The following is a 15,333-nucleotide window of genomic DNA, read 5'->3' as shown; positions in this document are numbered from 1 at the left end:
AAATGGAACATCAGCGCGTCTCCTGGGCACCGTGACGGAGGGTTAGACCACGACCCCTCTCATCAACATGCTGCTAATTGGGACGATTTGTTGCCTGTCCCCCTTTGCGCCGGGATCTGTAAGCTCCTTATTAGTCCTGGACCAGCGGCGGCAACCTCGGGCCACCTGTAGCCTTGGTTTAATCAGCGGATCCGGGGGCCCGGCGTCGGCCAGTCCGTCTCCGGTCTGACCCTGGCCAAGGTCAGATATCCTCCGAGGGACTGTATCACCAGCAACTGTCCGCGTGTCCCTCACTCCACAGCATAATGGTCCACTGTGCAGCAGGCGAGGGGAAGGGGGGGGCACAAGGCATCTTTGGGTCTGAAGGACAAAGCACTTTTCACAAGACCTGACGTCGGCCAGTGGAGTCGGGCCGCGGGCTTATTTGTTTTCTCCTTTGCATTTAAATGTCCAAATGTAATGAGACAGAGGACAGAGACAAAAACCCCAGTGCATGAAGCACAGCGGGCATGCACTATGCTGCTCGTTTACTCCAAAATGGCCCCTTTGAAGGGACTGTCTCATAAACCTTTCACATGCAACACATGTCTGGTGTGGAAATGGTTCCATTTTTCAGTCATTTGTGAGTTTTTTTGTCAGCTGGTTCATTTAAATTTTCGGCCACCGTATAAGATGAAGTGTATTGGGAGCGCTGGCCCACACCAAGTCTGTTTTCAGGCGAGACTCGCTTTCCCCTCTGAATACCAGGGCCTGTCAGTGGATCCACGCCATCGTGTGGATTTTTAACGGATTTAGAAGGAGAAGGTAAAAAATAAGGGGTTAAGCACTGAAACCTGTGGCACACCATACTTTAAAGTGTTCTGATGGGTGAACTGGTGAATATATTACTTGGAAAATGTCCCCATTAGCCTATGATGAAGGTGAATGATATGCAGAATAAAGTGATTCAGACAGTTTTCTTTTTATTATTATTATTATTTCCAGCATGCCTATTTCAAAGGCTAGTTAAAGTAGGACAAAAACGTCCGACCCCGTTAACAGACCATGCAAACCCATGAAACGTGACCCTGGTAGGGCCCTGGACCACACCTGCACCAGCGCCCGAGACTTCCTGGCCCGGGCCGCGCGAAGAGCAGAAGGAGCGACTTCCAGTTACATCACTCATGAAATGATGCATTTCATCTCATAAAGATTACACTTTGATACCAAGACGATAATACTGGCTCTTTTGGCAGCTCTCTGCAAGTGACCAATCGGGTGGACGAGTGGCTACCTTCACAGATGCATCAAAAACATGCAGGACTAATATTAAGAAAAACAACAAGAATACAGATTATCGTTGTACCCCATAAAAAAAACAGAAGATGCTAAAACGGCGCTTAATCAGATCCTGAGGTTTTTGTTTGTTTTGTTTTTTTGTCCCACGTAACAAAGTCCAGACACAGGCGCTTTGTGCTCAAAAATGTCCCGCTCCGCTGTGCTTCTTTAAGCCAGATGGACTCATCTGCGTTTGATCAATGAGGAGTCCCCCTTAAACGGAAAAAGCTGGTCGGCTTATGACGGCCGGGGCCGGGCTCGCCTTCAAAGAGCTTCCAGAGCGTCTGCCGTCTTTGAGGAGGAGTGACGACTGTCGGCCGCGCCAGTCTGGAGCTGGTTCTCATCAGCAACAATAAAAGTGGAGGAATAAAAACAAAGCCGAGCTCCTCCTCCTCAGAAGAAGAAGAAGAAGAAGAAAAAGGGCCTTGAGATTTCCGTAAGCGCCCCTCTGCTGAAAAGGTTCTCCCCTCCCCCCCAACAGCCCGGCGGGTAGGGAGCCCTGCGAGGAGCCTCGGAAGGCTGGAGAGGCGATCCCGCTCTCGGAATGCCATGGAGAATAAGCCTCTCAGATTCTTCCCAGATCCCTGGGGTGCGGGGACAGAAGAGGATCGCAGATGTTCCTGAAAAGGCCGCCGCTGGCCGCTTTACTGTTTGGGGGGGGTGGGGGGGGTGGGGGGGGGGGGGGCGCAGCACATCAAACGCCGGAGCGAAGGCGGCCGACCGTCCGTATGGCGTTAAATGCATCGGGGAGGAAGGCACTTAAACCCGGAGCTGCCCGCTGCAGACAGGAAATGCCTCAGATGGGGAGATGGAGGGCCGCAGCATCTGAATTCCTCCGTGGCCTCTCAGAAACCGGAGACGCCAACGTGCTCCGCTACACGACAGAGGGACACTTCCCGCAGCCCCGGCAGCGCATGCGTTCACCTGTCCGATAATGCGGTCGTCTATATTTACAGCGTGTGGCACAGGCGAGTCACATGTCGGCCGTGGTGGAGACCTGGGACAGCCTGGGGTCCGAGTCGATCTCGTAGCGGTAATGGTAGCCTTCCCAGACTTCCCTGCAGGCGTCCCGCATGTCGTAGACGCGCTTCTTGATGCCCTTGCGGTTCAGGTAGAGCACGAAGAGGAACATGAGGCCCACAAAGCCCAGGACGAGGCCCAGGAAGACGTACGAGGTCTGGAGGGCGAGGTCCGCCCCCTCTTCCGCCTGATGGCAGCCCAGCGGCAGGTCCGCCACGCCCAGCAGGGACGTGTTGCGCAGGCCGGCGGGGAAGACGCAGACCAGCCGCTCCGAGTCGGCCACCCGCGCCCGGGACGCGTTCAGCCAGGAGACCAGGGGCTCGATGCCGCAGGCGCACGTGTACGGGTTCAGGCTCATCTGGAGCCGCGCCCTCGGCAGGCCGTCCAGCTCCTGCAGCGCGCCCGCGGTCAGCGTCTTGAAGGAGTTGACGGTGAGGTCGAGCTCCTCCAGGAGGTCCAGGCCGGAGAAGGTGCCCTTGTGGATGGCCACCAGGGAGTTGTTGGCGAGCTGCAGGCGCCGCAGGCTGCTCAGGTGGGAGAAGATGCGGTCGGGCAGGTAGACCAAGCCGTTCCCGGAGAGGTCCAGACCCTGCAGGCCCGCCAGCGTGCTCCAGCGGAGGGAGGTGGCCAGGTCGGACACGGAGGAGTGGTTGTACAGGGAGCGGCTGAGGTTGAGCTCCCGCAGCGTCCGGCTCGGCACCGAGAACGCCTCGGGGTGGACGAGCACCAGCTGGTTGCTGCTCAGGTCCAGGGAGCGCAGGCTACGCAAGCTGGAGAAGGTCTGCGACTGGATCTCCGTGATCCTGGAGGGTGCGAAAAGGGGGGAAATGAACAGGAATTCTGGCGGAAAGCCAGCATCTTCCCCTTTTTTCAAAGCGATCGTTTCTATATTGATCCCAACTTCTCGGGAATCTGAAGAGAAGGGTGGTAGTAGCCTAGCAGGTAACACACTCGCCTATGAACCAGAAGACCCAGGTTCAAACCCCACTTACTACCATTGTGTCCCCGAGCAAGACACTTAACCCCGAGGGTCTCCAGGGGGGGACTGTCCCTGTAACTACTGATTGTAAGTCGCTCTGGACAAGGTTGTCTGGTAAACGCAGTAAATGTAACTGTAAGTCTTGTCCTTACCGGTTGTTGCTGAGCGCCAGCGTGGTCACGTTCTCCAAGCCCCTGAAGGACTCGGGTCCGACGCGGCCGATCTGGTTGCCGGTGATGAAGAGGTTCCTGGTGTAGCCCGGGATTCCCGTCGGGACGCCCTGCAGGTCTTTGGAGACGCATTTGACCGTCAGCGCCGCCTCGGAGCACTCGCAGCGGAGCGGGCAGCCGGCGGCGGCGGCGGCGGGGCGGAGCAGCACGGCGCCCAGGGCGACGCGCAGGAGCGCCCGGATCATCTCGGGAGGGAGAGGGAGAGAGAGAGAGAGAGAGAGGAGGGGGGGGTCACACCGGCATCTGAAACTTCGTCGGGAACTTGGGGGCCCGGGTCCGGCGGAGGTCCGGTTCTGGCGGGAGCCCGGGACGCGTCTGCGCTGCGCGGCGAGGAAGCGCAGCCTTTTCTACGCGCTCCACGCGTGACCGCGACGCGGCGCGGCTCGGTTTCCACGGGAGAGAGAGAGAGAGAGAGAGAGGGAGAGAGGGAGGGAGGGAGAGAGAGAGAGGCGCGTCTGAGCCCCGCCGCGGCGGAACAATGACATGAAAGCGGCGGCGCCGCCCGGCACGATGGCCGGGGAGGAGCCTGTGGACTTCAGCCCCCCCTCTCCAGGCCGGAGCGCACGGATCATGCAAACTGTAAAATACACTCCATTTAAATACTTTTCATGTCTTTATTTCATTTGCGGGAACCAATAAACGAAACCCGTACATGTTATGCATATTTCATGATATGCTGCGGTCATCATAAGGGACACTTGGGGTTAAGAAACAAATCCAATCGACCTGTTTTAATTCACAAAAGTTCAACCCACTGCCCCAGTACAGCTTCGATGGCATAAAAGAAGACTTAATTTTTTTCTTCAAAAGTCAGACATTTCTGCACCGTGAATACAACACTCCAATCGGTTATTGAGAGATGTCGGATCCCATCTGCAATAATCGACACGAGACAAACTTTTCACTTTTTTAATGAAGTCGATGGTTTTATGCGGGGGTTTATAGCCATCTGACCTTTTTTCCACGCTGTTTAAATCTAGCGGGACGTGGCCGTAGGTGGATGTTAATTCCAGGTGGAGAACAGAGAGAGACCCCCTGGAAGACCTCGCCGGGGACAATGGTGTCGCGTAGTCGGCGGCCTCCTCTGAAGTGCCGGCGGCGGAAACAATCCTTTTTGTTTTTGGCCGCCCATCCCCCCCCCCCGAAACGGCCCCCGGGGGCCCTGTGGGAGGACAATGGGACGTCAATTTGGAGTGGCCTTGCGTCAGGCCCCGCGGTCCACGCCAGATGAGCAGCGGGAACCGGCAGGGCGGCGCTCCGCCTTTTATTTATCGCGGAAAATGGAGTCTAGATGAAACACGGGTTCTGGAAACTGCATGTAAATGATGGAAAAATCGGTTCCACGCCACTTGCATACATTCATTCGTCGTCGCTGGCGGGGTCCCGGTCCGACCTGACCACGTGACACGTCCGGAGTGAGACGCTTATACCCGGACGGGAATATTCCACACGACGTGTATTGCAGAGGAGTATAAATGGAGTTGTGGTATAAGGGTCAGTGGTGGCCTAGCGATCCCGTAATCAGAAGGTTGCCGGTTCGAATCCCGATCCGCCAAGGTGCCACCGAGCAAAGCACCGTCCCCACACACTGCTCCCCGGGCGCCTGTCCTGGCTGCCCACTGCTCACCAACGGTGATGGTTAAAGTGCAGAGGACACGTTTCGTTGTGTCACCGTGTGCTGTGCTGCAGTGTTTCACCTAACGGAGTCGGGGTATCGGAGGTACCTGCACACACGCTCTCATGGATGCAATCAGGCAACTATCGGCTTTATTGCGCTTGTTGTCGGTAAAGTGCGTGGTGTAGAAGGCATTAATAATACACGTTCCGCACACGCCCACCCGTGAACGCAATCCACTCGACGATGCTATAAAGGCAATTTTTTTTTTTTTTTGCAAATTACACGAGAGAGAAAGAGAGAAGAGCACGTGATCAGCACCCCGGGGCGCATTTCCACTTCGCAGCGTGGCGCTAATCTGATCAGGGGTGGCGAACGCAGGCAGGGGAGACGCTGATATTTGGAGGGAAGCCCCACCGGACCACGCTGCTTCAGAGGGGGTGGGACGAACAAAACAAAGATGGGGGGGTCTGGTCCTGCCAGCGTCGCCATGGCAACGGATTACAGCCGGTTCAACTGGCGGTTCGGCCAGACCTTTAGATCTTTCTTCTCCTAATCCCGGAACCGTGCGGACACATTCAGCGTCGAGGGACGAGCGGACGACTGAATTCATTACTTTCATAGATCAGTGGATAAAGAAGGCAACAAAATGACTGGATTCGGGGTGGCGTTCCATCCCCTCCTCGGCCCCCACAGACTGGAATCAATGCACTAAATCCAACAAAGCTGAGGACTTGCTCTCGGGCAACAAGTGTGGATTAAACCTCTTCAGCCCGCAGTCCGGTGCAACGTTTACTGGAAGTTCGAGAAGCACCAGGATGAAAAAGTAGATCAAACCAAGTCAAACTTCAGAAAGCACGGCAAACCGAAAGCCAGGTTAGAAATGAATCAGAAGCCCTAGTTGTACACAATAAATGTTAGCGAAAGAAACAGAAAAGAACGCCAGCGACACCCCACCAGACCGGGGGTCACGCCGGGGACAGCGAGCCCGCGGCCTGCGCGGTGGGATCTCTGACTCGGGGTCCATCGTTGGATATGAGGTGACCAGCAGCCGTCCAAGTCAGACCAGGGACCTCCTCCTGTCCCCGCTCCCTCGGATGCAGCGTCCCTCAGGTCACCGGAGGTTGAGGGTGAGCGCCACGGTCAGGACGACGGTGGAGAGGATGAGGAACGGCAGCCAGGTCTTCAGGAATGCAAAACAGCTGGAAGGAGAAGTCGGGAACCATCAACTAGACCCACGGTGCAGATAAATAACAACTAATATCTGATCACAACAAGAAGCTCAGGTCAGGAAGCTCAACTCTCTCCCGGCTCTGCCCCCACTCCCCTCACTCCCCTCTTCCGCTCCACAAACTCTCTGAACTCTAACACACACACACACACACACACACAAACTGACCGCGCACCAGTCACTCTGTGCAGCATTGGTCTGCCAACTACCTCACTTTGTCACTTTTACACTTACAAGCTCTGTTGCACTACATTGTTCACATTGTTTACATGGTTTGCACTCTCCACCATGTGCCCTTATTTGTATATTGTGTTTTTAAAATTGTATTTACAACTTTGTATTTAAATGTTACTTGTAAGCACCATGGGTCTGAGAGTAACGCAATTTCAATTCTCTGCATGTGCTGTACATGTGGCAGAATTGACAATAAAGCTGACTTTGACTTTGACTAGAATTGATTTACATGATCACTTTTTAGAATTTAGAATATAGAAGGTTTTTCATTCGCTGTAAAAAGGAAACGATTTGTCGTCCATAAAAAAACTCACCGTTTGGTTCACGATTGCAAACCATTTACATACATTTACAGCATTTACCAGACGCCCTTATCCAGAGCATCTTACAATCAGTAGTTAGAGGGACAGTCCCCCCCTGGAGACACTCAGGGTTAAGTGTCTTGCTCAGGGACACAATGGTAGTAAGAAGGGTTTGAACCTGGGTCTTCTGGTCCATAGGCGAGTGTGTTACCCACTAGGCTACTACCACCCTGTCAGCCTGACGTCACTAAACACCAAGCAGCTCCCAGTGACCCTGTATGGCCCACGCTGATCTCAGATCAGCGACTACACCCCGGCGACCACGCCTTACAGCATCCCCGTTGACGGACCTTCGTACTTTAGTGCCTCCACCGGATCTTTTCATTCGCCACTTCCGCTCGTTCAGACCTCTCAGTATTGATTTGTGGAGCTGCCCTGGAGTTCTATTTAAAGGCGACGGCGCGCAGCGGAGACGCCGGGACCGGCCTGCGGACGCCGCCTCGCCTCACCTGACGTGCTTCCCGTGAATGAGCGACAGCAGGCAGAGGTTGACCATGTTCCACGAGGTGCTGTTGTTGTAGCGCATGAGGTTCAGCGCCATGGCGACGTGAGAGTGGCAGTTGTCGCAGCAGAGGTTGTGCTGAGGGCAAGAACCGGCAAGGCCTTTAGAAGGAAAAATACGACTCCGCGCGGCCCGTTGCGCAACACCGACCGGTACCATTCTGCGCTTGTACTCCTCCGAGGCGTCGTGCACGGCGCAGTCCCAGGCGTCGGAGCCGCTGGCGTAGACTTTACTGACGTCCAGCATCCAGTACCTGCGGAGAAAAGCGCCGCGGTCACCATGCTGGAGAACACCGCTCACTTCAGAATGAGGTGGATTCACTCACTTCGTCGGCCTCCCGAACGCCATGTTGTCTTCCTGGAACAAAAAAAAAAAAAAAAAAACGTGTTATTAGAGACGCACGTCTCTTACCGTAACTATACAAGCCGGGTTCCATCACATTTACATTTACAGCATTTACCAGACGCCCTTATCCAGAGCGACTTACAGTCAGTAAAAAGTAAAAAAAAGTGAAGTGATTGTCACATGTGATACACAGCAGCACAGCACACGGTGCACACAGTGAAATTTGTCCTCTGCATTTAACCCATCACCCTGAGTGAGCAGTGGGCAGCCATGACCGGCGCCCGGGGAGCAGTGTGTGGGGACGGTGCTTTGCTCAGTGGCACCTCAGTGGCACCTTGGCGGATCGGGATTCGAACCGGCAACCTTCTGATTACGGGGCCACTTCCTTAACCGCTAGGCCACCACTGCCCCTAGAGCATCGCCTCCCCGTCGGGGAATCGAACCCCGGTCTCCCGCGTGACAGGCGGGGATACTCACCACTATACTAACGAGGAGCTGCCCCAGTAGTTACAGGGACAGTCCCCCCCTGGAGACACTCAGGGTTACGTGTCTTGCTCAGGGACACAATGGTAGTAAGTGGGATTTGAACCTGGGTCTTCGGGTTCATAGGCGAGTGTCTAACCCACTAGGCTACTACCACCAAGTAAACCCGAGCTGCTGATGGCGGCGGGTCAAACGCCCTGCGCCCTCTGAGGGAGGATCCACTTTCACCAGCAGCCTCCAGGAACCAGCGCGCACTGGGAAGCTCCGTGCCGCCGGAAAAATAATATTGAGCAGCTCATCGATCCTGGGGGGTTAGGAACGTCCCGGAACGTTCCTGTAACAGAACTCGGCAACCCGCCTCCTGCTCCTTCAGACGAGGAGCCGAGATTGTAAATGTCACGAGCATCTGGGCGTCCCGCACCTCCGACCGGACTTTAAATAGAACAGGGAGGTCCCGCTCCGCCCGGCTCTTCATCCAGGGCCGGATGAAGTCTATTCATTATCAATCGATAGCAAAGGCCCACAGTGTTCACACCATGCAGGGACTGGAGGTTCTTTTTTTAATGATCTGGGAGGTGCTGATGCTGGAGCCGCTGCTCTGGCCCCTGCGGTTCTACAACGGGCTACACCACACAGATCAGCCGCGCGCCTCACCGAGACGAAGTACGGCCCGGCGAAGTCCCGGATCACGCCGGCGGAGGTGCAGATTCCCATGTGGCCGATGAAGGGCAGAAGCCAACTGCGAGAAACACAGGAAGAGACGTATAATGTGTTATTTATTCATGAACTAATAAAAAATGTCATCATCATCATCATGAACAGCTTCATCAACACGAGTCAACTTCTCAACACAGCCAAGAGTGTGAAAGAGGACATGGGACATTTTCCAGCGTCCGGTTTCGTCCATATTCTTTGTGAAGTAACCGCACCAGCGGTTGTGCGAGTGATGAAGTCCTGAGCGTAATTTTAGGGAAATGGTTAAAAACGAAAAGTGGAGTAGGACAGAGGCTGGTACTACAAATGTCTGAGGACTTCTGACCCGAATACGCTGCTCAGGGCCACGTGTGTAGATATGATGCCACATCTGGAGCAGGACACATCTGCGTGGAGCTGGAGATTAACAGATGCGCGTCACAGAAATACAGGATTAGTACATCTGCATATTAACCTGAGAATTAAAAAAAAAAAATTAAACTAAATAATAATCATCAGAGGTCGATTGCCTAGAAGTGTTACACTTATTAATTTAATTATCCACTAATTTGCACTGTGTTGTTGAAAAAAAAATTATAAAAACGACGCATCTTTTTTATATGTTTACATGGGAAAATGAATACGCCAAAACGTAAAAAAAAAATGAAGTCGAGGTCGCTGCTGGTACCGGCTTTCCTGTCTTACTTCCGGCATAAACCGAGGAAGCGGAGAGCCCGCTTCCGACGCGCTTTCTGCGGAACTCACGTCAGGACGGGTATGGGGGTCCAGACGATGCAGTAGGGGTACCGGCTGGTGCCCGGGTCGATCCTCTCCAGCGCGATCTGGTAGTTCCGGCTGCCGGCGTCGGGCTCCGCCACGTCCGCCATCGCCGGCTGCGCCAGGACGGGACGGGACAGACGGGACGGGAGCCGCGTGCGCTCCGCTTCCGGGATCCCCGCGGAGGAGGGGAGGAGCCAGAGCGAGAGGCCAAATGTGAGAATGTGGGACATTTTCATAAACAAATAAAAATAAATAAAAACTCGTTTACGCTCGTATTTCTGTGCCGAATTCATTCGATCGCAGCCCTGGTAGAGTTAGGAACACATTTTAATAACTTTTTTAAATTTTTTATTTTTTATGAAATCTGCTGGGTGTAGCTGAACTTCTGGCCTAGTGGGGACCCAGTGTCCCTGAGACTGCTGATGTATTTGCGTTATTCGTCTCCCCAACAGTAACCTGTTAAAAAGTAAAAGTGGTTATAATGTCCCCACGTCCCCATTGCTCCAACTAGAGACACTGATCGCCAATGGTGATGGTTTTCAGTTTTTAGGGTGGCAGTAGCCTAGAGCGTAACACGCTCGCCTATGAACCAGAAGACCCAGGTTCAAATCCCCCTTACTACCACTTAACCCTGAGTGTCTCCAAGGGGGGACTGTCCCCTTAACTACTGATTGTAAGTTGCTCTGTATAAGGGCGTCTGGTAAATGCTGTGAACGTAAATGCAGAGGACACATTACGTGGTGCTTCACAGTGAAAAATCGCTTCGCTTTAAAGATATGCGGGTGTCGGTCTCCCCCAACTCTGTTAGCTAGTGAATGGTCTACAGATGGAGAACAGTGTTGTATTGCCGCTCAGAGCATCATTGTGTCATGAAAAGAAGGAAATTCTGCAATAAACGCTTTAGGCAAATCAATATTTGACCAGCGTCAATTGTTTTGTTCCGTTTTATTAAAACAGTGCTTTATGTCGGCAGAGATACGATTTTTGTAACTTTTTCGTAAAGCATTAGTGCGCCGCAGTAAAATGTAGATTAACTACAAGCGAGGCCGCCCTGTTCCGCATCAGAATATGTGCGTTTTGGACCCTCCGGCCCGGACCCCCATCCCCGGTCCCTCATCTCGGTCCCCCGTCCCCGCTGGAAGTGACGGGTGATTTATGGCGCCGGCGGCACAAACAAACGACTCAGCAGAAGGCGGCGCGACGTTGACAAACGGAGGCGCGGATGCGGCGAGTCGGGGGAATTCTGCGGGGAAAAGTGCCAGAACTTCCAGCCCAATTAGGCCGGCGGCGGAGCGACCGGCAACCGTCCCGCGTGGAACAACCGAGCTGCTCTGGAATTAAAGAGCAGGTGATCGGGGGGGAGGAAGAATGGAGGAGGTGACCCCCCCCCACCCCCGAACACACACTGCTCTTTATTCCCGTCGGAACATCGATTATCTGCCTGCCCGCACCGGGCCCGCCGACGTCGGTAACCTTTTTAAAGCGAAGGAGAAGGGGACGATTACGTGACTCACTGTGTCACATTTTATGAGCTCGCCGGCGCGGCCCACGCTCGTCCCCGGAGACGCCGCCACGGGCCTGAAATAGCAGCGCAAACAAGCGTCAGCTCGCCAGCCAGAGCCCCACGGCACCCGCCCGGCCCACCGGGGACCGTTTACACGCCGCAGTTACGAGGAGCGTTCCACCTGGCGCAGGTGGCCGCCTCGGGACGGGGACGTCCGTGGGGGCCACGCGTGACCTTTAGCGGCCTGGACGTCACAGTCGTCGCTCCGTGTCAATTAAAAAAGGAAGGCCTACGATTTACAGTAGTTTCCAATAAGCGGTCACTAGTGTAGTAACAGCGCCACCTGGCGGCCAGTAGGTTATTCATCAAAAAGTCTGCGATCGATCACGATCGGATCAACCGAACAACGTCGCGAAAAACGTTGTCGGTTAATTGGCCCAACTCGCCCTGGCAGTTAATGGCGCAGGAATAAGAAACGAGAAGCTGTTCGATTCCAGGTGTTGTTTTTGTAGTTATTTGAACGGAATGAGTTGTTCGCGCTGCAGGGCTGGGTGGTCTGTGAGGTTAAGCGGCAGTTCGCACTCGGTGACCAGTGTTGCCAGGTTGAGACGGGAACCTTTTTTTTTTTTACGTGAAAACCTCGTTCGTGCGTTTGTTTCGCAGAATGCGGTTTGAAGCGGTGCACGAAAAGCCCGTAAGTCGCGGCTGTCGACGTTCCTCAGCATCGCTACAAAAGCTAAGCGTTTCAAAAAGGAGTAAAAAAACGATACCTAAAAAGACCTGTGACCTGGCTACCCCGCCAGCGGCCCTCCCAACCGCGCTCATTGGCTGCGGCCGCCGTCAGTCTGGAGCGAGGGGGCGTGGCCGGCAGCTGGTTCGCTGAGCGCGCCAGTCAGACGAGGGTCCACAGATCGGCGCGGCCCGGTGGGAGCAGCTCCTGGCCGTGGTCCTTCAGATCTGGCCTCGACTCTGAAGACAGGACGCTCAGGTAGACTCACCTGCCCATCAGCAGCCCCCAAACGGCTGTTAGTTTTCAAAGCAACACTGCACAAAAAAAAAGTAAAATTTTGAAGTTTGTAGTTTAAGTTGCTCTAACTATTTCACGTGTAGATATGTTCCATCAATTTAGAACCCGGACGTGAATTCTACTAATGTTGCAGAATCAGGTGTTACGAGGCGTGATGCTGGACTGACGCATATTTCATTACTTCCTGTAGCTACCTCAGGAACAGGTAGTCATGGCAACCATCGGCCGCCTGTTCATTAACCTGCAGCAGGTGAGGCAGGTGCCTCGGATTCTGACGGAGGCCACGCCGTCCATGCCGGGCACGGTGCTGGACAGCGAAGTGCCCGTCTACTTCCGCGAGACGCACGTCCACACCGGCTACCGGCCCCTCCACCAGGGCTGGCGCTACTACTTCCTGTCAATGTTCCAGCGCCACAACGAGACGGTCAACGTGTGGAGCCACCTGGTGGGCGCGCTGCTGGTCCTCGAGAAGCTCGGCCGGCTTTCGGAGACCGTGGACTTCGCCGGGGACCCGCACGCCTGGCCCCTCCTCGTGCTCCTGCTGTCCTCTTGGGCCTACATGACCTTCAGCGCCACGGCCCACCTACTGGGCAGCAAGTCCGAGCTCTGCCACTACGCCTTCTTTTTCCTGGACTACGTAGGGGTGGCCCAGTACCAGTACGGCAGCGCGGCGGTGCACTTTTACTACGCGGTGGAGGAGGACTGGCACACCCACGTCCGCACCGTCTTCATGCCCGTAGCGGTGCTGCTCTGCTGCCTGTCCTGCCTGGGCTGCTGCTACGGGAAATACCAGAACCACACCCTGCCGACGTGGGTGCGCAAGGTGGGCCAGGTCATGCCCTCGGCCATGGCCTACGCCTGGGACACCAGTCCGGTCTTCCACCGGCTCTTCAGCTGGCTGCTGGTCAAAGGAAATGCCCTGAGTGACGACCCCGCCCTGGCCTTTCACTGTGGCCAGGTGGGCTTCTTCCTCTGCAGCGCCTTCTTCTTCACCCACCCGCTGCCCGAGCGCTGGTTCCCGGGCCACTTCGACTTCCTGGGCCAGGGCCACCAGATCTTCCACGTCCTTCTGGTCCTCTGCACCCTCTGCCAGATCCAGGCCTCCTACCTGGACTACGTGGGCCGGCGGGCGCTGTACACCCGCCTCCACACCGACGGCGCCGCGGAGCTGTTCGCCGGGACGTACGCCTTCACGCTGCTCGCCTGCGCCGGGATCGCCGTCGCCATGATAAGGAAAGTCAGGCAGTTGCTCAACAACAGAGACAAGTCCAAGTGAAGCAGAGCGGGCGGCAAAATGTGACCCTCGGCCCTGACTTCCAACCACATTGTTGAGCAGCGATTTAGAAATGCAGTAAATGCACTAATATGGTTCCACTGGTTTGGATTATAAAAATGCAGCATTTTTGTAATTGCAAAAAATAAGTACGTACATTTCATTTTAGACTGGTGAAACCACTGTATGACGGCCAGTGTTAAAATAACACATTACTGTGCTCTCTGTCTTTTAAAGATTTCAAATTGGAATAGCCTTAATTTTTAAAAAAAGTCATTTTCTGTTGTTAGGAGTGTAAAATATACAACAAAAGATTGCAGCCAGCCAGCGAGGGCGCTAGAGCTACATTGGCTGCAGTCTGTGTTTTTTCCTGGTATACCTGGTACGTTTCCCAAATTTACGTTCAATTTCTTAAGCCCTGCTGTGACAAAACACATGATTTTCCTTCACTTTTCTCAGCCGAATTAAGTTCAAAAGCACTGTTAATTCTTACAAATGCATATTTTTTTAAAGACCTTTCTGAAGACTTGAGTATACACCATGTTTTTCGATAAAGGAGCTGAATTTTGTCTTTTTGGTAATTAAAATATCCGACACCCGTCAAAATGGAGGAGTCTCGCCCCTCATTAGGTACAGTTAGGAGGATGAGGCAGATCTGCATTTAATCATGCCAAGCCAGATATAATCCAATAGCAAAATTACTGCACACTTGTGCTAATGGATTTACTTGTTTGTCCAGATGTTAATCAGAGGAAATATACTTTACCGGTATGCGTGCACTAGGTAGAACTATACAAATGGACTTTAGATGTTCTCAAAGCCAATCTAATTCCAGCTCTCACAGGCTTTTGCATAAAATTTCGGTTCAACTTAATGGCACTTAATGTAAAACGTTCTGATTGATTGTATTAGCTGATTCTTATGATGTCTAATTTCCTCTATTGTACCTGCAAATGATATCGTTGTTGCCTTCATTTTAATTTCAATCACAAATGGCTGCACTTGACTGAGTGACGCAAAATAACGAGGAAACCGGTGCCTTGCTTATTGTATGAACGTATCTGTCAACTGTCATTTTCTTTAAATGAAAGTCATTCGGCTGCAATCTCTCCAGTTGGGAAGGAGCAGTGGCTCAGCGGCATTCGAATTCTACTTAATTCTACTTTTTTTTAATTCGGTGACGGCCGCGTTCAGGTATTTTATTGCGTAAGGTCTTTTTTTTTTTTATTTTTTTTTTCTCCCCCGGAATGTTCCAGATGAGTTGCACACAAGCCCCAGGCCTGCCTTCATCCTCCCTTTCGCTGTAACTTCTCCCTTCCACTCCTTCTGTTTTGTAACGCCCTCGCTGACGCAAGCCAGGGGCTGGACATGAGCTCTGATTGGTCCTCGGCTGTGGATCACCATGGCGATGCTTAATTAAACGTGCCTTCTGTAGGGGGGGTAGGACTGGGGAAATGTTTTTCTTTCTTTTGTTTCTTTTTTTTTTTTTTTAAAGAAGAGTTGAGAGCACACACATACACACACACACACACACTCACACTCTCTCTCCTCAAGAACATGTTCAACACGCTCACCAAGAAACCACAACGTTTCTTCTTCCTCCCCACCAAAAGCTCAAGTTCACTGGCTGCTCTGCCAGACCCGTGGACCTGAAGTAAGCAACCAATAAATGTCTTTTTGACCTAAATAAAGCTGTGTTTCATCTTTTATTTTCTACACCCAGCCCTTTAAGCCTATA

General features: G+C 53.3%; 3 protein-coding genes and 1 non-coding gene across 4 annotated transcripts; 1 reads left to right on the top strand and 3 right to left on the bottom strand.

The window, feature by feature from the left end:
• Window positions 1-942: 942 nt before the first annotated feature.
• Window positions 943-4,012, bottom strand: tpbg1b (trophoblast glycoprotein 1b). The gene is made up of 2 exons (XM_028964063.1): window positions 3,469-4,012; window positions 943-3,140 (listed from the first exon to the last, which is right to left on the bottom strand). Exons 1-2 carry the CDS (start codon window positions 3,729-3,731, stop codon window positions 2,291-2,293), a joined length of 1,113 nt encoding a protein of 370 aa, XP_028819896.1. The 5' UTR covers window positions 3,732-4,012; the 3' UTR covers window positions 943-2,290.
• Window positions 4,013-4,146: 134 nt separating this feature from the next.
• Window positions 4,147-10,683, bottom strand: tmem222b (transmembrane protein 222b). Its single transcript, XM_028964066.1, has 6 exons — window positions 9,777-10,683; window positions 8,973-9,057; window positions 7,816-7,847; window positions 7,647-7,743; window positions 7,438-7,568; window positions 4,147-6,363 (listed from the first exon to the last, which is right to left on the bottom strand). Exons 1-6 carry the CDS (start codon window positions 10,082-10,084, stop codon window positions 6,276-6,278), a joined length of 741 nt encoding a protein of 246 aa, XP_028819899.1. The 5' UTR covers window positions 10,085-10,683; the 3' UTR covers window positions 4,147-6,275.
• Window positions 8,258-8,329, bottom strand: trnad-guc (transfer RNA aspartic acid (anticodon GUC)). The gene has a single exon. It is a non-coding gene; the product is annotated as a tRNA-Asp (tRNA).
• A 1,513-nt stretch (window positions 10,684-12,196) lies between the features above and the next one.
• paqr7a (progestin and adipoQ receptor family member VII, a) lies at window positions 12,197-15,026 on the top strand. The gene is made up of 2 exons (XM_028964064.1): window positions 12,197-12,283; window positions 12,513-15,026. The coding sequence occupies exon 2, from the start codon at window positions 12,534-12,536 to the stop codon at window positions 13,596-13,598; it is 1,065 nt and encodes a 354-aa protein (XP_028819897.1). The 5' UTR covers window positions 12,197-12,283; window positions 12,513-12,533; the 3' UTR covers window positions 13,599-15,026.
• Window positions 15,027-15,333: the final 307 nt, after the last annotated feature.

Source organism: Denticeps clupeoides, chromosome 20 (genome assembly GCF_900700375.1).
Source record: "Denticeps clupeoides chromosome 20, fDenClu1.1, whole genome shotgun sequence".
NCBI classification, from domain to species: domain Eukaryota; kingdom Metazoa; phylum Chordata; class Actinopteri; order Clupeiformes; family Denticipitidae; genus Denticeps; species Denticeps clupeoides.
The sequence above is the reverse complement of the archived record's forward strand: the minus strand, read 5'-3'. Positions and strand labels throughout refer to the sequence as shown.